The sequence below is a fragment of the Mesoplodon bidens genome (genome assembly GCF_964165515.1).
Source record: "Mesoplodon bidens genome assembly, chromosome: 12".
Taxonomy (NCBI): Eukaryota; Metazoa; Chordata; class Mammalia; order Artiodactyla; family Ziphiidae; genus Mesoplodon; species Mesoplodon bidens.
The window spans coordinates 3,954,930-3,978,703 of record NC_138168.1 but is presented as its reverse complement, the minus strand read 5'-3'; the positions used below and the strand labels follow the sequence as shown (position 1 = coordinate 3,978,703).

Genomic DNA, 23,774 nt, shown 5'->3' with positions numbered 1-23,774 from the left:
GTTTCACCAAATTTGACAAGATTTCAGCCATTTTTTTTCTACACTTTTTCCCTGACCCTTTCTTTTTCTGCTCACCTTTTAAAGCTTCACTTACGCATTTATTGAAACAGTTAATATTTTTCCACAAATCTCTGACATCGTCTTCATTTTGAGAGTTTTTTTCTCTCTTCCTTGGATTGGTTAATTTCTATTCATCTATCTTCAACATGTGTTTTCTTCTGTCACCTCAAATATGAGGTATTAGTAATCAAGTGAATTTTTCTTTCGTTACTGTACTTTTCAGCTCTGTAATTACCAACTGGTTCTTTCTCTGAAGTTTCCAATCTATTGAGATTTGCTATTAGTTCACTCAAGAGGTTTTTTGTTTTTTTTAATTCTTTGCCATATTTATAATTAGCTACTTCAACATCTTTGTCTCCTAATTTAATATTTGTGCTTACTCAGCACCTATTTATTGAGTGGTGCTTTTTCCTTGAGTATGAGTCACTGCTTTCTCTTTCTCTGCATGGCTAATAATTTCTGTACGAAAGTAGGCCATTGTATGTAATACATTGTACCAATTCTGGATTTTGTTTTGTCCTTTTTTAAATTTATTTTTATTTATTTATTTTTGGCTGTGTTGGGTCTTTGTTGCTGCGCACAGGCTTTCTCTAGCTGTGGCAAGTGGGGACTACTGTTCGTTGCGGCGCGCAGGCTTCTCATTGTGGTGGCTTCTCTTGTTGCAGAGCACAGGCTCTAGGGTGCGTGGGCTTCAATAGCTGTGGCACACGGGCCCAGTAGCTGTGGCTTGTGGGCTCTAGAGCGCAGGCTCAGTAGTTATGGTGCATGGGCTTAGTTGCTCCATGGCAAGTGGGATCGTCCTGGACCAGGGCTCGAACCTGTGTCCGAACCCGTATCCCCTTCACTGGCAGGCAGATTCTTAACCACTGGGCCACCAGGGAAGTCCCTTGCTTTGTCCTTTTAGGGATAATTGGTTTATAGGTCAATTACCAAGCTTGGACTTAAACCGGGAAATATGACTTCCCGCAGTGTGTAGTCACTAATGTCTCTGCTCAGTTCTATTTTGTTTAGCCTGACTCCCTAGAGAGTATTCACTATCTCTGCACAGTTTGGTTGTCCACAGATTTGGGGAGAGGTTCTGCTCAAATGCCTCAAGCCATTAAGGCTTCCATCTTCTGCTGCCCAAGTTGTGTGTGAATTGAGGAATGCAATCAAAGGCACAGCAAATTTTCTGGTCTCCCCAAGCTTTCAATTCTTATTGGACTCCCTGGCATCTACTGTATGCATGTACAGTTTTGCAATCAGCCAGAGCCGGGTTAAGAAGTTATCAGCTCAGACCCTCCACGGCCCTCTTGCTTCCAAAATATCCCTCTTAAATTTCCACTTTCTCCTTTGCCTACCCTGAACCAAACCTACCACCTATAGATAATAAAGCTGTGGGTTTTTTCCTGCCCAAGGTTCGGGGGCGTGTGAAGTATGTCAATGATCCCAAGCAAAAAAAGGTCACAAATTTGCCATTCTAACCCAAGGCAGTAGCAGTTTTTGAAAACTACACCTCTCAAATCATTGCTTCATTTTGGTTATTTTCTAGTAGCTGTTCTTCTGAACTTGTACAGTTCAGTACTTGTTTCCTACAGAGTAGAACTATCCATTCTCTTTATGCCACCATGTTTGGAATTAGAGTCCTACTAATTTACTTTTAGAGTAGATGTGGATATAGCTCTCTTACATCACCCCACACACATATTCTCATACAATGACCTCCTAATATATATTACATCATAAAGATTTTTGGTTAAATTGATATTCAGTGTTCACATTATTGTGACCATAATGATACCATGGGAGTGCTTCCTTTTTTGTTCAATCTTCTGTTTTCCTGCAACGCATAACTGCTTTCTTTTCCATGTGTTTAGTTTTTCCAAACACCTTTAGTTAATTCTTCCCATATGATGAAATGGCTTGTCTCAAGATTATTTGTTACATGTAGTCAAACAATTCAAAAAAGTTACCAGTTTCAGTGTATAACTGAAAAAGTCTTTATTACAATTTCTCTCCCCTTGCTTCAATCCAGGCTGTAATGCCTGCTGTACATCCCTCACCCTGGGACTTCCTTATCTCATTCTCCTGTGTTGGACAATCTGTTCCCCAAACCCCACACTTTCTCTTTTGAGGTTAAATTCCTAGTTTTGGTGATGCATACCCTATGGTAGATTCCTAAGGAAAATGTAACTTTGAGGTCCATGTTTTGAGACCCTGTATTTCCAAATACGTATTTATAATCTTCATACTTGACTGACAGTTTGACTGTCTATTGAACTATTCTGGGTTGAAAATCTTTTTCCTTCTAAATTATGAGGGCATTCTTCATTGTCTTCTAGCTTTCAACACTGCTATTAAGAAGTTCAGTGCCATTCTAATTCCTAATCCTTTGTACATTACCTGCTTTTTTCTCTCTAGAAACTTCACCCTTGAAGTGTGGAAATCACTCAATTACGTGGCTTTAAGTAGCTTCCCTGTCACCCCTTCATTAATTATATGAGACACTTAGTGGGCTCTTTCAGTTGAGAAACTTAAGCCCTAGCTCTGGGAAATACCTTTTTAATGTGTTTTTGGTATTTTTGTTCTTTGATAATTTCTCCCACCCTGTTGTCTCTATTCTCTCTTTCTAGAATTTCTCCTAGATAGACGTTGGATGCCCTAAAAGGCTCAATTCATTCACTCATTCAACAAATATTTACTGGGTACCCACTATGTGCCAGATATTGATCTAAGTGCTGTGGTTGTCATGATAAATGAGATAGACAATATTCCTATCCTCAGGAAACTTACATGATCTTTTTTATGAAATTTCCTTTCCAATTTTCAACCTCTGTCTTTGGGCCCTGATTTCTGAAATAGTTCCTTAATTTCATTTTCCAGTCCTTTGGTTAGTTTTTTCAAGCTATTACATCTTTAATTCGACATTCTCCGAATTATAGAGATAATATTATTTCATTTCTCCAAGGACATTTATTATAGTTTTTTAAAAGATTTTCTTCTGTTTTATACATAATTTGTTTCTTCTCAATGCGTCTACTCTGTTTACTTGATTATTTATTTGCTTTGGACTCTTTTTAATATTTACTGATTCTCAGCAATCTATTCAGATTTAAGTGTAAGGTAGTAAAATGCTGAGAGGGGGCTCTTGTGTGTAGATATAAGGCTTGTTGACAGTAGGATGGCTGAATATAAGCTCATTTTTTTGTTGTTACGTGACCCCTGAGAAACAGTGTCTGCAGATCTTTTCTCTGGTTAGTACACTTCCATTCCCTTATTGCAAGAAAGGCTGCTCCAATCTCCTACCTTGAGAGCATAAGCAAGTTGCAAGCGGAGAAAGAGTCTTAGGAATCTTATGGCTCCACATACAAACTTTGCATTAATCATCCTGCTTTCAGTCCCTTGTCCCTCTTACCTGCTACCTCTAAACTCTGGCCAGTTCTGGGGATCTACAGTGAGAACTGGCTCACTCCTCATCTAAATGGTCTTCTGCAGACACCAAGGTTGCAGCTTCCTCCACACTGCCAAGTGTGTTCCTACCCGTCTCAGCTCTACAGCTTCCAAAAGAAGTTTGCTTACACGTCTAGTTCACATCACTGTTGCCTCCTCCCCATTTCTCTTTGTCTCTGTGGATGTCCTTTTTTTTTTATTCTTTAACTGACATTTTAACTGGGCTTCAGGGAGGAGAGAAAACAATGAAAAAAAAGGAAATGAAAAAAATCATGAAAAAAATCAATTCACCTTATTTAAACTGGAAGCCTTAAGATTTTCTAAGTCATTGCTTAAGGGACTTGTTTTCATTCTCCAAAAATGACATTGAGGGTGGCATCCTTTACTACTACTCATTCTTCCTCTTCTGTTCTCTCAGAGGAAGTTATGAGACTCTGATGATCTAAAAAAACAAACAAAAAAATGCCACCATCTGCCTTCCCTAGAGTACAAGAGTTTCACTTAACTCACATCTTCTAATTAATTCTATTAAAAACAATTATTCTTCACCCACAAAGCTAACACAGCATGCTGTAGCTCTCTAGACATTTTTAAACCATATCTTTAAAGAGTGATGCATTTTAATTATCAGGATTTCATTATTATATTGGAAAGTCGTATAACATAGGCTTTATGTAAAATATAATTAACACTATTGGACAAAGGAACAAGGAAGAGAGTATAAAACTCAGAATGTTTCAACAGGTTCTCTGCACCCCCAACCTCCAAGCATCAAAACACAGCCCTGAGGCACACAACAGCCAGGAAAAGCATCTCCTCCATCATCTCTGGCAACCAATTCTTCTGAGGAGCTGTATTAAGGAAAAAGCTCCAATCTTCTTTAAGATAGACCCAAGTACAAGCTTTATACTATTGCTTTGTAAGTACAAAGAAGATATGAAATATTGAAAATGACCCAACTTCTTAATGCTTAAAACTCAGTACTATGTATTTACAAAGGTCAAAATACACAAACTTCTTGGCATATTGGATGATACATTAGTTGATTTCTATTTTTAAAAGCATCAATTCTACAACATGTATTAGTTGTCTATCTTTCATATATATTTCCTATAAAATCTCCTTCTACTGTTTTTTTTTTTTTAACAAGAAGGCAATCATTTTGGCTTTTTTATTATGAAATTCTTACCTGATGACACAGTCTCTCCCAACATTACCTTGCAACGCTTACAAATTACTTTGGTATTTGCCTTTGGTTTCTGTAGAACAGAAAAATGTCATTTAAATGTCATTCAGCTTTTCTTAAAAGGAATATATAATTTTAACATGGTCTCTAGAGTATACATTGAACTTTACATTTTATTTTGCCATCTACTAAATACTGGGAATACATTTAGCTTGTATGCATAATTCACATGCACAGAGATCACTTTTTTCAAGTCTAAAGACAAAATAAACAGAATGATTTTTCCAAACTAGTCAGCTCCTGATAATCTACACGTTGCCAAGTAATTTGAACAAGAAGCATCTTACATTTCTAAAAAGCACCTCCAAACATCATTTAGAAGAGGCAGACGGTGGGCAACAAAGGTAGAGAGGGTAGGTGACTTGCCCCAACTCATGTGTCTAGAAAACAGAAGAATTAGAACTTGAACCTATATTATTTTGACCCCTAGTCCAGTGCAACTTATGTAAAAGTAATCTATGATTCATAATCACAACTGGAAGTTAAAAATACCTAACCCATTCATATAATTCTATTTTTCCATTTACGATATGCATTGTACCTGGAAAGATAGCATTCTGGAACAAATTCCTGAAACAATGAACTTTGAAAATCCAACTTTAAAACAGATAGCAGTCACCTAATTATTAAGAAAACAAAAGACTAATCTTTTAGACATACAGAACAGAGGTTGGCAGGGGTGGGCAAAAATGAGTGAAGGTGGTCGAAAGGTACAAACTAATTATAAAATAAGTCATGGGGATGTAACGTACAGTATGGCAACTATAGTTAACAATACTCTATTGCATACTTGAAAGTTGCCTTAGTAAATCTTACAAGTTCTCATCACAAGAAAAAAAAGTTCTGTAACTAAGTATGGTGATGGATGTTAACTACACTTATTGTCATGATCATTTTTTTTTTTTTTTTTTTTTTGCGGTTCGCCGGCCTCTCACTGTTGTGGCCTCTCCTGTTGCGGAGCACAGGCTCTGGACGTGCAGGCTCAGCGGCCATGGCTCATGGGCCCAGCCACTCCACAGCACGTGGGATCTTCTCGGACAGGGGCACGAACCCGTGTCCCCTGCATCGGCAGGCAGACTCTCAACCACTGCACCACCAGGGAAGCCCCCATGATCATTTTGAAGTACATACAAATACTGAATCACTATGTTGTATACCTAAAAGTAGTAAAATGTCAATTATACCTTAATAAAAAAAATCTTACTGACTTATAGTTTGTTATAAGAGATGATATTATAATTAATATCATGGTGGTTAAGAGCCTGGAGTCTGGGGCCAGACGTCCTAAATTCAAATCCCAGCTCTGTCACTTACTAGACATGTGACCATGGGCAAGTTAATTAACCTGTTTTGGTTTCTTCATCTGTAAGATGAAATCGACAGTAGTGTTAACTCACAGAGCTGTTTATTAGGATCTAAAACCGAGTGCTGTAAAACACTGTCCCTGGCACATGGGTAACTGCTAGGCAGATGCTACGTAAATAAAATACACTTTTGGCACACATCATTCAAAATATGGGCAGGTATAGATTTTTCTATACCCACAAAGGTATAGACTTTTTTGTCTGGATGTGCTGCTAGTAACTAATAGAGCTGATATTTAAATCCAGGTCCCTTTGATGCTAGAGCTTATGCTTCCTAAGCACTATGCCAAGTGTTTTCCAAACTAATTCATAGAATCAATTCAGTGGGTGACACCCTGAATTTTTAAAGAAATATGAAATAGAATGGAACAGAAAATATCACCGTGCTTCAAACATAGTGTAAGTAGTTCTTTAAGAAACATCTACTTGAGGTGATCTGTGTCTCTGTGTGTGCATTATCAGATCTTAATGTAAAAAAATTATTATACAGTTCTTACTTTAGTTAGAGGTCAAAAAAAAAAAGTCAAAAGCCACAGACATAGAAACCAAGGCAGGTGCCAATTTGTTTAGGTCCAGGCAAGGTTACAGGAAGACAACAGCTTAGAAACCAAGCATGCTAAACTGTAAAGTTTCACATTTTGGCAGTTTCATGCTTTCTTACAATAAAATCTATCTGTATGGCTCCAAATTGGTATTAAAGACACTTTTTAAAGGACCCTATTTCGTACAAGTTAAATCAGACCATCCTCATTAAATCTTACCAAATACTAAGGGCTTTACTAAAAACTAATACAGGTTATTGGAGTAGTAATGCTTAAGAAGAAGGGATTTTTCTATTCGAAGCAAAAAATTTTTTGACAGGTGCTGTTATGTATTTCACTTATCATTGCTCTTACAGCACATTTTGCTTTGTCTTTCAATGAAGCAGAAAAAGTGGGTTTTGTTCGTTGGTTTTTAAAATAAAATTCTACCTTTTCAACACATGGGTAATCAGGATTTTAAAATCTGATCAATAAAAAAACAAATTACCTCAAACAACCAAATGTGTGAATTTTGATTCAAACAAATTTTACTGACATCAGAAGATACTTCTAATAAAATTTGTAAAATGTGTATATGGTCTGATATTGTACCATCGAGTGTTCATTTTGTCTGGTGTGAAAATGACACTGTGTTCATGTGAAAAAGAACAATCCATATGGGGTGAAATGACATAATGTCTGGGATTTGCTTTAAAGCACTTCAGCAAAAAACTAAAAATGGGCAGATGAAGCAAACTTTATGAATCAAGATGACTGGTATATGGAAGTTCATAATTCTATTTTTTACGTTTGGGAATGTTTACAAAGTTCAACACGTTATTCTAAGGAAAAAAAAAAAGAGAGAGACCCTCATGGATTTAACAAGACAAACAATAACCAAAAAAAAGGTAAAACTGTTAGTCATACTCGCCAGCTAAAACACCAATGTTCAATTTCATTTGTTCTTTAAAATATAGGTTGAAGTCATCAGTGTGGCTACACTTTCGTCTAGAATAATAATATGAATCTTATAAAAGACTGAGGTGCCACCTTTATCAACCTGTTGTAAGACGCAAAATTTTTATTATGGTGAAGTGAAAAATATTGTGAAATAACAAATATTCAATAGATGTCTTTTGAAAAGCAAAGATATATATCGTCACGTTCACAGAGGCACAAATAACACACTGTACACATACGGGGTTATTCAGGGAAAGGAATAAGTGTTGGACTTTGTTTATGCTATTTTTTTGTCATTTATGAATATTTTAGTTCAAGAGATATGCTTTGGAGTAATTCATTGTCAAATACTCCTTAAGCAGAATTAAATATACATTTCTCATGGTGAGGTGAGTTATCTCTTAAAATCCTTTTCCACAATTAAAATAGATTTTTATAATCTCTCACAAGCAGAGGCAGAAATTACTCCTACCAAACACTCAGAATACACACAGAGTGCACCATTAATGTCTGATGAGCTAAACAGTCTTGACCTTTTAAATTAACATATTACAATGCTTTTAATTCTGTTAAAGAGAAACTCTGCATTGCAGTGTATTTTTCCTGACCCATGCTTAAAGGAAATAATAAAGCGAGTTGCGCAGAGCAGCAGCCTAGCAGTGTAGGAACTCTGCAGAGCAAACATGAAAGACAGACATTGTTGTGGACTAATTAAATCAATATATCTGCGACATGGCACCGCTGCTCGGAGAGGTGAATCAGCCTCCTGTCCTCGTTTTTATTTTCCTTTGTGTTGCTTCCATTTCTAAGGACCCTTGATATTGTCTCGCCAAAAAAATGTTTCCCAAGAGATACCATTAGGATGCTGTGTCACCATGTGACATTTCAAAACCCCGCTAGATGGCTAGACTGGGTGATATGAGAAACAGGTTTTCAATAGCACAGAGAAGCCTTGTTCCCACAAGACCCTTGAGAGTACTGCTTAAGGAGTCCTTCCAAATTTATGTTACTATTTTGGTCCCAGGCATATTCTTTCAACTGCAGCGATATGTAATTAAAGTGAAACTTTCATCTAGGCTACCTTGAAAACAATCTTGTTAACAGCAGCTTGTCATGATGGTAATTTCCCACAGTCTCCCTGATACTTAAAAAACTGTAATGTCTCAATATGAAGGGTCTTCCTTTAACACGTGGGATGGCCGTCCACAATTAAGAGGAATTCTTATAAGTGGCATCATATAACTGATAAAGACATAAATGTGAGGAATCTACTTCCATACAGAATGCAGAGTTCATCTGAAAGAAGGAAACTCATGGTTTTTCTTATTTTATCTTTCCCACTCCTCTTCTCGTATCCTCCAAACATTTAAAAAATTTATAGCTTAATCATAAAATTGAAAGTCAAAATACATAAAACATAAAGTACTAGTATAGAAATTTAGATTAAAATATAATTTTACTTTAACCATATTAAATATACTTATACCATAGATTTATATTATGTGCTTACCATTTATCTTTTAAAAATATAGAAGGCTATAGCACTAGAATTTGGGGGGAGGTATTCTTATACATATTCATATATACACATTAGAATATATACATACATTTTATCTAATATATATTATCTAATACACACACATATACACACTGAAAAGCAGTGGAGATCAAAGGAAATATGAATGGTTATGATTTTACTACAGGTAAAGATACATACAGAGAAAGAGCTGGGGGAGAGGAGGACAGCGAGAGACAGTAAAGTACTATAATCTTAAATAAACCTAAAGGTAAAGGGATTTGTGTTTATGGTGAAAGATGAGATACTTACATAATTTGAACAGCTTAACCTCGATATTTGACAAACCTCCTTAATCTCCCACAAATTAGAAAATAGTTCTATAAACTAGCTGACAACCTAAGAGCTGCGGACTGCTGCGTGTGTCCTAGAGTGGCTCAGTTCTCATTACAACAATTAAATGAGTTCTAAATGAAATTTAACACACAATGCTTTTGTTCCTACCAATAATCAGATGTTAACATGAAGGTCCTCTGGCAATGATTTTCTTAACTTCTTAAATCACATCAGTATTGACTTGCCATCCAGGGAATGATTTCTCACAAGGGCCGAGTCAATGGCACTGATTTTCTTTTAAGATAAGGTAAACCACCTGTTCTCCGCAGTGAGCGGAAAGGGCCTTCCTCCTCCAGCAACTCTGAGCGCAGGAGCTGCCTGACCTCGCTCCTTAAGCATCAATTTGGAGCCTGCAGCCCGGGCTTTATTTCCACTCCCCCTTTTGCCTTGATGGCAGCTGATTGTATGACACCAGCAGAAGTCTAGACTATGGGCAGACACAGGAAAATACCTGGACCTATCAGAACAGTACGTATCCTGAAGGCAAAGCACACATTTAATTTAAATCAGACTGTGGGGATAAAATGTACATGGATTATGGAATATTGTCCTAAAAGCACGGAAGGAGGGCATTTTGGTTTGTCAAACGGTAACACTCCCAAGTCTACAGGGAAGAAGTCCTCTTCCGCTTCCTCCTCCCGGCCCCCGTGGCTGTTTTGGTTTAAGGCCGCCACATGCTTTTTCCATAACCAAAGAGCAGAGCTGGATGATTAAGGCAACTGAAAATCATGGATTTTGGTCTTTAGAACTGTCTGTCACATGCCCTGAATGAAGAAAAGATTGGAGAAAGCAGTTTCTAAACCAACCTCTAAATGAGCATTTAGTTTGAAAGATATATTACCATTTTTAAATGGTTCTCAGAAGAAAGACAGCGCGTCTCAACTGGGGCTACTTCAGGTCTCGGCTGCTGTAAATCATGTCTTAGATTCACCAAGAAGAAACAGTCTCCAGTGAAACAGTCATTCTCTTGTGGATGAAGTGGCTTATTAGCAAAGGGGTTGGGATGGCAACACCACTCGTCAACCAGAGCACCCCAGTTTTCCTGTGGCAGGGGGAGCACCCTCAGGAGCTTCCTAGTGGAAAAAGGAAAACAATGTTTTACAGGACAAAATGGAACTGTGACGTGCTCTTAATTAAATCAGCATCAAGGACGAAAGAAACTCATTAACCACATTACTTGCAGTGTTACTTTTTCCCCTGATGGCACCAGTAACATATACTCACTATAGACAATTCTGAAAACGCAGGGAGGTATAAAGCAAATAAAAACCATCCTTGGATGGACCTAGAGATTGTCGTACTGAGTGAAGTAAGTCAGACTTACTTCACTTATTTCTAAGACAAATATCATATGATATCACTTAAATGTGGAATCTAAAAACAAGGGCACAAATGAACTTATTTACAAAACAGAAGTAGATGTAGAAAACAAACTTATGGTTATCATAAGAGGGGGGGAGGGATAAATTGGGAGACTGGGATTGACATACACACACTACTATACATAAAACAGATAACGAATAAGGACCTACTGTATAGCACAGGGAACTCCACTCAATACTCTGTAATGGCCTATATGGGAAAAGATTCTAAAAAAAAGAGTGGATATATGTATATGTATAACTGATTCGCCTTGCTGTACACCTGAAACTAACACAATATTGTAAATCAACTATACTCCAATAAATTTTTTTTTAAATCCTTTCTTTACCACCCAAGGACAGGTAGCTATTTTTTTACATGACCGTATTTCTTTGCCAGCCTTTCAAGAGAGACAGCTGTACACAGGCACACAGTCTGGGATCAGAGGAAATACACAAACTGTATCTTGCTTTCATTGTTTTATGTAGCTATATCATGATACTTAATGACTCCATTCTATTCCATAGGTATGCCAAAACTTTTTAGGTCATTCCCTCACTGTTAGATATTTGGGTTTTGAGTATTTCATTATCAACAACCCTATGATGAACAGTCCTAGAAAATTTGTATACAGATCTGATTATTTCCTTGGGAAAGAAATCTTGTAAGTGTGACATTACAAGCACACATGATGCGCATTTTAAAAAATTAATTTATTTGTTTATTTTTGGCTGCGTTGGTTCTTCATTGGTTCTTTGTTGCTACGCGCGGGCTTTCTCTAGCTGCGCTGAGCAGGGGCTGCTCTTCGTTGTGGTGCATGGACTTCTCACTGCGGTGGCTCCTCTTGTTGCAGAGGACGGGCTCTAGGCGTGCGGGCTTCAGTAGCTGTGGCACGCGGGCTCAGTAGTTGTGGCACGCGGGCTCTAGAGCGCAGGCTCAGTAATTGTGGCACATGGGCTTAGCTGCTCCACGGAATGTGGGATCCTCCCGGACCAGGGCTCGAACCCGTGTCCCCTACATTGGCAGGCAGATTCTTAACCACTGCACCACCAGGGAAGTCCCAACGTGCATCTTTTTTAAACTCTATTCCTATATTGACAAACTGCTTTCCAGAAAGGCTATACCAATCCATAATTCTTCCACTTACTTTTTTCAGAATTGAATACTATCATTTTTCCGTGTAATTGGTGAAAATGTTCTCAATACTGCTGTAACTGGCAATTCCTTAATTACTGGTAAGATTGAACTGGCTTTCATATTTATTCACCACTGTGTTTCTTCTGTGAATTATGATCAATGGCCATTTTCCAGTGAGATGTTAGTATGTTCTTATTAAACTGTACAAGTATATTCTATATTAAGAATATCAGTCCTTTGTCTAAAATCTGTGACAAATATTTTTCCAGTGTTATTGCCTCTAATTTGATTAACATGTCTTAAATTTCAAATCATCCAACGCTTTCTTCTGTGATTTCTCTCATTACTATTTTCTATAAACTTTTTATTTTGGAATAATTTTACTTTTACAGAAAAGTTACAGAGATAGTACAAATAGTTCTCATATATACTTCACTCAGCTTTCCCTAATGTTAACATCTTACATAACCAGGGAGGATTTGTCAGAACTACTGGCTTTATCTGGATTCCCCTAGTTTTTCCACTAAAGTCCTCTTTTTCTGTTCCAGGATCCAATTCACAACACACTGCATTTAGTCATCATGTTTCCCTCATCTGCTCTGCTCTGTGGCAGTCTTTCCTTGTTTTTCAGGACCTTGAGATTTTTGAAGAGCACTGGTCAGGTATTTTACAGAATATCCCTCACTTGAGTTTGTCTGGTATTTTCTCAAGATTAGACTGAGACTATGGGTTTGGGGGATGTCTACCACTGAGGTGACTTCTCATCACACCAAACCCAGAGAAGACACTGTATCAATATGACTTATCCCTGGGGATGTCAACCTTGATCACTCGGTTAAGGTGGCATCTGCAAGGTTTCTCCAATAGCAGAGCTCCTATTTCTGCCTTTGCACACTCTATTGTTTGGAAGTGAGTCATTAAATCCAGGCCACACTCAAGGGAAGAGAAATTAAGCTCCACTCTGTCATTATTATTTACGCTTAGAACATCCTTACAATTAAGTAGCCCCTTATATTTGCTCCCAGTGTTTGTTTTAATGGTTTCATTTTTTTCCTGTAGAAATAGAGATACCTGAGACTTTTCCATGGTTTACCTCTATTTTAATCTAAATTGGGAAGATTTAATCTAAATTTACCTCTATTTTAATCTAAATTGGTCTAAGGGGAGAAGAAATGTGGGCAGGATGATGAGGATATTTCAAAATAATTTATCCCTCCCAAAAAAAACCAACCCAGAATACAAACATGCTTCTGGTCTTCCTAGTGCCTTTGAATATCGTGAAAGCTTAAAGCACCCTGAATACTTGCTCACTTCTGCTCCAATCGACTGGACCATTTGCCTGCTAAGGATCAACTGTATTTGATCACAGACCTGTTTATGCCACTTATGCATGTTTTTTTAGTTACATAATTTAATCAAACATGCTATTTTGTTACATGTTATTTTAGTTACATAATTTAATCAAACATGTAAACCAAGGAAATGAGTTGCTATTCCTCTGAAAACTAAACATTTCAGAGTAGAGGAAAGTGAGTTATTAAAAAACAAAATCACTGGTGGAATGTGGGAGATACAACTATAAAAAAACTGAGGCGAGGGAAAAAGAATAAAAATCTAGAAGAATTCTGCAATCAGACTGCTTCAGTGTCTAACTTCTCATTCCACTTTAAAGAAAGCTAAACTGGAAACTCTGGATAATGAATTTAGGATGGCACAAGTGAAAAAAGCTAAAAGAGTCCACAGCAGCAGACTCATATTCAACAAAAAGATACTAGTTCCATACTAAAATACTAGTAAGTTAATGTACATTTGCATGTTTTAAATGAAAATATTTAAGATGCAAATGTATCATTTTTAAATGATTCCCTCACATGAACCCTTTTTCTTTGATTTCCCCAATCAACTCTGAGTCTCATAAAAGGGCAATTACAACATGGAAGAGGGTAGACATTTAATTTTAACTCCAGAGGACAGAAGTAGGAACAAGAAAGGCTGATTTTAGTTTAATAGAAGCAAGAACATTCCCTTTTAAATTAGGAAATGCTGCACCACTAGCATCATTCAAATTGCTGAGTCTATTAAGAGATTAAGAATCGATTCTTTCAACATATACTTTCTAAAAGTCTACTACTAGGAGTCAGGTGTTCTGCTGACACAAAATATTAGTACATAGAGTCCCTTTGTCAAGGTATTCACATTCTAGTGGGAAACATACATCTATGAACAAATAACAAAACCAGAACATAATAAATGCTCATAATGGAGCAGCAGTTCTAAATGTTTGGGAGTTGAGGGTGGAAAGGGAGGGGATGGCTCAGACCCCTTTGAAAATCCGATGTAAGTGTTAGCCCCTTTCTTCAAACATACATTCCCACCTGCACACAAAATCTGCACATTACTTTAGGGGATTCATGGACTCGCAAAACCAATCCATGAATTCGGGGCAATATGTACAAAGTGCTAGGGAAGTAGAGTGCCGCTGGACTTCAGAGAAGAGGTAACGTCTGAGCTGACCATTGAAGGATGAACAGGAGTTCTCCAGGCATTGAAAGGAACTAAGGGCATCACAGGTGTAGGAAACAATACGAAGATAGGCACCATATATGTTTAACTTGCCACTGGAGCCACTGTGTCAGGCCCAGTGCCTGACTCATAGTGTAAGCTCTTAAATCAAGGAGCGTTGATAACTATAACATGTGAGGCCCCTGGTTGGGTCTGCAGCATACTCGGATGAAAGGGTTAACAAATATTTTCCTTTGCTTGAGAATCTGACTTTTGGTTTAACCACCTAGACCTGTTACCCTGGAAGCCAGGTAGATGGTAGGCATTGATTATATTGCTAGGCAACACTGACTATGGTAAAAATGATCCTTGATTGGTATATTGCATCTGGACTAGGAAGACGTTTTTGTTTGTTTGTTTGTTTGTTTGTTTTTGCAGTACGTGGGCCTCTCACTGTTGTGGCCTCTCCTGTTGCGGAGCACAGGCTCCAGACATGCAGGCTCAGTGGCCATGGCTCACGGGCCCAGCCGCTCCGCGGCATGTGGGATCTTCCCAGACCGGGGCACGAACCCGTGTCCCCTATATCGGCAGGCTGACTCTCAACCACTGTGCCACCAGGGAAGCCCTAGGAAGAAGTTTGAATGAGCTGTAAATATTAGATGAGGATGCCATGCTTTAAACTTCCCTGAATGTAGGTCTTTGTAGGGAACCCTAGAAACTATGCCAAAGAATTATCACAAGAGCTACTGGCTGTTTAGGGCACGAGGCTTCTTCTCAGGGGAGCTCCTGCACCTGCCAGATATGAATCTTGCACTTTGTACCTGGAACCGTGTCACATGAGGAGACAAGAGTCCCCAGAGGGGTATGTGACCTGCCATTTGCTTGAACTGCTGCAGGTCCTCTGCTGAGGGGAACTCCTGCCACTGCCCCGAAGGTGAGAAATGTGGCCTGTGGTAGTGTCGTGAGTCCACACATTTAGTTGAACTTAAGTAAACCTCAGATGGGCACCACCCACACCTTACTCCATGTAATGCTTACGACAACTTTGTGAGATGAGAATTTCCATTCCCCTGTTACAGAGAAGGAAAGGGAGGCTCAGAAATGTTAAATAATCTCTACAAGTTCACAGAGTCAGAGCTGATGAAGGAAGGCAGGATCATAACCCAGGTCTTCCAGAATCCAAACTAACTCTCTCCCTTGGAATATATTCTCTCTCCTGGTAACACAGAACATCAGTAAAAGGGACAGGGAAGGTGGGAGGGTACAGACTACATGGGGTTTGACACGTCAACCTAAGGGGCTGGAACTTGGTTCTACAGATAGTTGGGGAGCATCACAGAATTTAAGGTGCGGGAGTGATAGGTCGGATTTGAATTTTTACAAAGATGAGGAGGAAGACAAACAAAGGTGCCTGTTTAGAGTAAGAGTTGGGCCTAAACAGGCTCCTAGATCTTCTCCATCACTAAGATTCTCTGTTCCTTGACATTTTGCACGTGGTGCCAATAAACAGATGCTCAATACAGTGTCAAAGGCAGCAATGTCAAAACCTCATACATGATCAGAAATGAAACTGCACTGAGACTTAGAGAGATCTGGAAGCGTTGATGCACATTCGCACACAATGGGATATTTCAGACTTAACTTGACCCTCTATCACAGTGAATAAAAGCTATACTATACCCCATAGCTATCTAGGTAAGACATCGACCAAGAAAGAGCCTAATTCACAAGTCATTGCAAAGATAAAAGTGTTTTTACAGCCGAAAGAAATTTTCTGATGTTTGGAAAAAACATAAAACCTGTAAGAACAAAAGATGTATTTTAATCACAGCTCTCCTGAAAGTGTATCTATCGAAAACCCTAAAACTTTGATATGATCTACTTCCCAAGAGAACTTTCAAAAGAAAATAGATAGCACAATTTTTTCAAGGTAGTTTTTACGTAAAAACCTGCTGAAGCTCAGAAAAAGAGTGAAATGATTTCTTGAACATTCTCTCAGCTTAAGATTCTATGATGAACAGCAACACATGCTTTTAATTAATTAAAATGTTTTAGTTATTTTTAACGTATCTTAAGCATAAGCTTTGGGGGAAAAATTTAAAATGCACAATTTTATTTTATTTATTTATTTTTTTAAACTTGGTCAATGAGTATAAACAATTTTTAGTCTTTTAGTTCATATTGCCAAATTGCCTTCAGAAAAAAAATGATCAATTTAAAGATCCACCACTAACATTGAAGAGTATCCATTTTACTACATTTTAAAATGCACAAGTTTAATAAATGTTATTGATTGATGGTGTTTATTTAAAACTTAAACATAGACAAGAAAATGAAATGCCTTAACTTTAAAATCAACCATTCATCAGTGATATTAACAATGGTAATACAGAGATTTCATATTGGATTAGAACCAAGTGGGCAATAAGAATTTTAAGAAAAATATCAAATATCTAAAGCTCAAAATATAGCCACTAGAGTATAGATAAGCTGGCATTATTATTTTTTCCAAAAGTTTGTACAATGTTACCAATAATTCAGTGTGTGCCTGTCCTCTCTTTTCACCTCTTGTTCTCTTTCACAGAAAAGTGACTATTCATAGGAGTAGTTGTTTTCCGACTACAATAACAGCTGGTCTGTCAAATGGACCAATCAACTAGTTGGATATTCTGACATCTCTTATGTTTCTGTTAAGTCCACTCTGCTTGTTATCTGCTAGAGTTTCAATGCCCTCATAGTTGCTGGGCTGACACCCAGCTCTGCTGGTGCAGGTGGAACCGGGAGGGCCTTTCCAGAGACCTTGGGAGACCTCTCAAATGACTGAAAATCAGGCTGATGTTTCAAAGTCTGTTTGGCCAACCGATATAATTCAAGTCTGACATGAATTTATTTCTAAAAGACATAACAAATTCCAAACACAATGACCATTTAGCTGTTTCTGAGACTGATCACGACGAACTAAGTTTTATTATTATTGTTGCTTGATATTAGGGACTGTTAACAAGAGAATGATCAAAAATTGTATTATTTGTTTGGTTACAAATGGCTAGGAACGTGTGATTCTGAATGCAGAAAAAAGACTGCTGTAATTAGCAGATTTCATGCACGCCGGTGCTAGTAAGTATTAAAAGCCATTAATGAGTCTTAATAGGTTAAACAGTCTTCTGCACCTCTAATTTGCTTGACAAGAATCTTTTTCATTAAAAAAAAAAAAAAAGTGCGCTTCCCTGGTGGCGCAGTGGTTGAGAGTCCGCCTGCCGATGCTGGGAACATGGGTTCGTGCCCCAGTCCGGGAAGATCCCACATGCCGTGGAGCGGCTGGGCCCGTGAGCCATGGCCGCTGAGCCTGCGCATCCGGAGCCTGTGCTCCGCAACGGGAGAGGCCACAGCAGTGAGAGGCGGGCGTACCACAAAAAAAAAAAAAAAAAAAAAGTAACAAACATTATTCTTGCACTATCCAAATAATCATGATTCACAGAACTCAAGGTGCAACTTTTTGAGGTTGACTAAGCACAGAATTTTCATGCTGGCAGGACTCTTATAGGTCTATCTAATTGAACCTCCGAATTTTGCAGATGAGGAAACTGAGAATCAAAGTGACTTGTTCCCAGATAGAAAGGCTGGCCGGTAAGCAGATCTTAACTTGGCTCGATTGCTCCCAATACAAGAGCTCCTGCTAAGACAGACCACCATGTTCCAAGATGCCTTCCTGAAAAGGATGCCAACAGTGCGTTGATTACAGCACATACAAGCCTCCTTTGAAATACCTTTGGTTTTCCTTTCTACTCAACAAACACAGATGTCCTTACCACCTGCGTGGCACAGGTAACTGAGGGGGAAATGAGAAGACCGCTGGGCTTGATGCAAACAGTCAGCATGACATCCTTGTGCAGACACAGGAGGAAGCGTGGCTTTCCATCAACCAGAGAGCCACGGGGCCTGCTGCCTAAGAGTGAAATGGAAGCAAAGCCTTCCGTCGCCTACTAAGGATGTCTCCGCATTGCTCAAGAGGCCCCCAGGTGCCAGGCACACATGTGTGATAGGCAAAGGCGTCCAGGGAAGCCTTGTGAAGTGAGCAAGGCCTAAGTCACGTCCACTGTGGACCTTCTCGCAAAGAAAAAGGGAGAGAGGGGGTCATTTCCTTGGCACACCTAAAAAATATGGAGTCCTGAATCAAAAAGGCCTGAAACACTGTACTAGATAATCTGCTAGCTTGCCAATAAGGCCAATTATGGAAGAGGGGGTGGGAGGAGGCTGTAAAGCCAACTAAAAAGAGCTTGTCGAGTATTTACTATTATATATGTTACAGCCTTAAACGTAAGAGCGTTTATTCTCTTCACAAGTTAGGAAACTAGGCCGTCTTAACATCTACATAAGAGGCAGCTGAGGTGATGTGGACAGGTTCCCCAGCCTGTGATGGTAAAGCTGGAGTTCAAACCCAGGTCCCGTTCTCCCGCTCTGCGTCTCACCCCACGGCCTCCCGAAGGTCAGGGTTCGGGAGAGTGCGTACAGCCTTCCAGTGTCAGCCTCTAAGCCCTCCGAGCTCTCAAGTCCAGGGTCGTAAACAGGAATGACAGCGAACAGAAGATGCAGTATCAGCCAGTGATGAACGAGCACATCCTTCAGGCCAAGCACACCAGGGAAGTCCGTTACTCTAGTAAACTCGCTCCTCTGTGACTTGCAGGCCTCTCGCTGTTGTAGAGGCACACATGTTTCAGAAACTGCGTCTGAGAGTTAAACCAAAGCCAGAAATAGACTGAGAGAAGGAAAACTGTCCTGGTTAAACTCCAGGGTAACCCGGGATGCTCTGGACCTTCCAGGCTCAGGCGGGCCTATCCCTGACAGTGCGGCCGCCTCAGCCTTAGGGAACCTGAGTGAGGATGTTCTCCCTCCCCTGCAGATTCAGTCACCCCGTGGCTTCCCCAAGATAGTCACTGAGAGGGTGCACTGCTCACAAGCCCCCCACTTACACCAGCATAACTTTCCACGATCTCATCTACCCGGGATGCTGCTGGGAACCAGAGAGCAAGCAAGAGAGGCAGATGGGGCTTCCCTGGTGGCGCAGTGGTTGAGAGTCCGCCTGCCGATGCAGGGAACACGGGTTCGTGCCCCGGTCCGGGAAGATCCCACATGCCGTGGAGAGGCTGGGCCTGTGACCCATGGCCGCTGAGCCTGCGCGTCCGGAGCCTGTGCTCCGCAACGGGAGAGGCCACAACAGTGAGAGGCCCGCGTACCGCAAAAAAAAAAAAAAAAAAAAGAGAGGCGATGGAGAACCAGAAGAAGCACCCTAACGTTTACTCGAATCAACCCGGCAAGAATTTATAGAGAATGCACTCCTCCTCGGGCAGCGAGCCTGCTGCTGGGGGCGGTGATGATGAAGATGGTGATAAGAGCAAGAATTACAGCAGGAGCTATCACATACTGAATGCTTACCAGTTACACGCATTCGCTCCTCCCCCAAACCCTATGGGGGTAGTTCTTATTGTTATCTATATTTTTGTAATAATAAAAAAAAAAATGAAGGCACAGAGTGGTTAAGTAACTTCCCCAGGGTCACAGCTAGTAACTGGTGGACACAAGCACAGACAGTCCGGCTTCCGGGTCTGTACTACCAGCCGCTACACAACACCGTGCTCTAAATATGAGTGAGAAGTAACATGCGTAGGACTATCCCGCACCCAAAGCCTACAGTTGAAGTGGGAAGACAGGCGAATAAACCTCCAGGGAGCACATAAACCAGCCCGGCATTCAGGAAAGGCTCCCAGCAGAGATCTGCTGAATTCCTGCATGGAGACCTGGAGGAGGAGGGGTCTCATGTAAGTCTCCAAGGAAACCCATCCAACAAAGAGCTCGAAATTCTTCCTTTAAATATTGTCCACTGGGACTTCCCTGGTGGCGCAGTGGTTAAGAATCCGCCTGCCAATGCAGAGGACACGGCTTCAAGCCCTGGTCTGGGAAGATCCCACATACCACGGAGCAACTAAGCCTGTATGCCATGCCACAACTACTGAGCCCGCACACCACAACTACTGAGCCTGTGCTCTAGAGCCTGTGAGCCACAACTACTGAAGCCCGCATGCCTAGAGCCCGTGGTCCGCAACAAGAGAAGCCACCGCAATGAGAAGCCCACACGCTGCAACAAAGAGTAACCTAAAAAATATTGTTAACGATAATAAGGATTTGCTCTGTCTTTCCAGCCTATGAGTGATTAGAAAATTCAGAGAGCAGGGTTTGTGCCCAGGAAACAAAGAGGCTGACGGGAGGAGAGGATGGAAAAATAATTAAAAGAGACAACATGAGAATACAAAGAATACAGCAAAGGGCCCTTCCCATCTCAATGGGGTAATCACAGCACACCTCGAAGGCAGGTTACAGCGTTAACCTAAGCATCAAGAAAAGGTTGATCTGTGCTGTTTTAATAAGCAGGGAAACAGGAAATGGATTTTAGAAAGGTACTAATAGAAATAGTTCAAGTACAAAATTGTGCTGCAAAAGCTTCTGTTATTTAGAAAATTCACTTAATGTGGAAAAAGTTCATTCACCAGGATGATGGCTAAAACATGTGACAGATGCCGTGTCTGTTTTCAGAGGAGAGGGGTCTATCTCTACCGGCTATTCCACCAAGATAAGCCGTCCTCCCTCAAAGCCAGCGTCCTATTGTTCCCCTTTGTCAGCTGGAGAAAATCTAGCTGCTCCGTGATTGCCGGAGAGTTTGGGGGCTGGTCTGGTTCAAAGTGACACTGAGTCTGTGGCTCTCATTTGAAGGCCACAGACTGCTCCCTTGGCAGTTCCTTCAAAAATTCTGACAGAAGAAGAGAAAAACCATTGCCAGGCACAGGATGAACCAGTGTTGACTGTGTTCCTTACCTGTTCCTCATGATGATTTCACCGCAGGACTGGCAATAAAACGTGCAACATTCTTGGGCTTGGGAGCTTTGATTAAACACTGAGATCAGTTCTAGAGGAAATCAAGGAAACAGCAAATCTTAGAGGTCTGGGACAAATCCATTAACATACTTAGAGTTTAAGAGCCGCAATAAATTAACACCAATAAGCACTGCTTATGATCTACCCAGAAGTACCCATTTAGTTAGTATTATCTGATGACTCAAGCAGAAGCAAATATTGGGAAGTGTTTTCAAAAACAGATTTTGCTACATGTTTCAGAGTTAGGTATTGCCCTAAATTATCTGTGTAACATAGATGACTCGTTATTTCTCTCATTCTGGAAACACCAACGTTAAGGATGAGAAAAAAGGAGCTATTTCTTTCATATCGAGCTAACTACGCAGAGCTTCCCCATCCTCAGCTTTCCTCTGCTATGCCTAGGGACAGTTTTTCATCACTGTGACTGCTGGTAAACAGACTTCTGAAATTTAATTCGATTTAAACAAGGTTGATGTCCGCTCTGGCATCTTACCAGTACGTACAAACAAAATCAATCTTGAAATTGGTCTTTATTGGGCAGGTCCCGGGGAATGAAACGGCTCCTAAGAAGAGTTCCATCTTCCAAGAGTGAAACTCAATTTCTGATTAAAGCTGTGGGAAAACATATATTTCCCATAGTATAAGACAGTATGTTTCCTTAGTTTCCATTATTTCATTCATGAAGGAAACTTTCATTTCCAAAAAAGCCCAAAAAACAAAAAAACAAACCCACAAAAATATTTGTCTATTAAAAAAAGTCTGAAGAAGTGAGGTTATATCCATTAGAATCAAGCAATCTGAATTTGGTTTATGTTACTTTATATTTTAAGATTAAAAAAAATTGATGTGAGAAAGTTTAAGCCTTAAGAGTTAAAAATCCTTCTGTTTAATTTTTAGGACTGCCTGTAGCACTAAAGTGAAACAAACAGTATCCTTTAGCTCTGAGCAGATAATAAGTAGACCTGGGTAAGACATCCAAATTTTTCTTTTCAGAACCAATAAACAAATTTTCAGTGACACACACTGCCCTCTGCTGCTCACCCAGCATGATGCAGGCTCAGGTTCAAGTCAGAACCTTCTGACACAGGGGCATCCTGGGAAGCACTGCCACCTGGGGATGAACCTAATGCTGGTGCTACATCAGATTTGACTGCAGCCAGTTCTGGGTCAAAGGTCACGTCTGACCTATGCATTCAGAACAGTGTAACAATATGTCTACTGTAGTCCTTAAAAGAGCGTTCTTATAGTTGAAAAGTCAACTGTGTAAAAACCCTGAAACATAGATTGAATGCTATAAATGTTAAAACTCGCTTCCTACCACAGATTTTGATTCAAGTTTACATCAGTATGCACCTATTGGATATTTATTCATTCGGCAAATATTTATTCACCACCTATTATGCAGAAAGCACGAAAGCAATTAAACACTGAGGGATCTGTTTTGCAAACCCCTTCATGCACTGCAGAACAGGGCTTTGAATGTTTTTCCTTTTCAGACTGTTGAGTAAAATATGTGTTAAAAATGTAAAGAAATTGGAGACCCATGAATGCCAACAACAGATGCGAACCAACACACAGCAGTCAATTTATTTTGTCCAACAGTTAAAACTAGACGGTAATGTTGGCTGATTTAAATTTTTAAAAATGGTTCAAGTTTTGCTATTTAACTGTTATAGAACATGGGTAGGCCACATACCAATTCTGTCTCTGGGAGGTCTCCGTACCTCCTCATTATAGGACCTAAAACCATGGTCCCAGAAAACTAGCAGAAGATCTGAGCACACTCCCGTGTGGCTTTCACGCCTGCCTTTCTCCAGTTCACTGATGTGACCCAAGATTCCTGCTGTGGCTACTGTTCATCATCGCTAAAGACAGGTGATGACATCACAGGAGCCAGACTCCCGAGGCTTCTTCCCTGAAACAACACTTCCCCTGCCCATCATGAGGTACCCTCAGAGCATCTATCTCCCATCTTGACGGCCCCATTCTTCTTTCCACGGTTATTCCAACAGTCATTCTTAGGTTTATCCTATGCCACTTCAGCCCCAGGACATTTCTTTCCTCACACCAACCCTGCTCAACTCAGACTAGTTATTCACTAATCCAGCACTTGAGCAAAATCATTCTCCAACAAAAAAGGAACGGAGCCCCCTCTACTTCTCTTTCCTTTCAAAAGCCGGGATAGAGATGCCAGGGAACACCTGACAACTCCTAAACAGCTCTTCAGTACAATCCTGTCGACCGCCCTTGGGGCTGCATGGAGAAATGCAGATGAAAGGCTTCGCATCCATGAGGCAACAGGGAAATCTCAAGTGCATCTATAAGAACTATAATCCTTCTCTGAGAACGAGTAT

The 23,774-nt window shown here is 39.9% G+C and overlaps 1 protein-coding gene across 3 annotated transcripts in view; it reads right to left on the bottom strand.

The window, feature by feature from the left end:
• Positions 1-23,774, bottom strand: part of UBE3D (ubiquitin protein ligase E3D) — a 224,599-nt gene that overhangs the window by 190,034 nt on the left and 10,791 nt on the right. For all 3 annotated transcript variants that reach the window (XM_081250508.1, XM_081250509.1, XM_081250507.1), the window contains exons 3-5: positions 21,361-21,451; positions 10,334-10,565; positions 4,679-4,748 (exon numbers count right to left, since the gene is read on the bottom strand). In XM_081250508.1, coding sequence (XP_081106634.1) covers positions 4,679-4,748; positions 10,334-10,565; positions 21,361-21,451 — 393 coding nt within the window. The remainder of the gene's footprint in view (positions 1-4,678; positions 4,749-10,333; positions 10,566-21,360; positions 21,452-23,774) is intronic.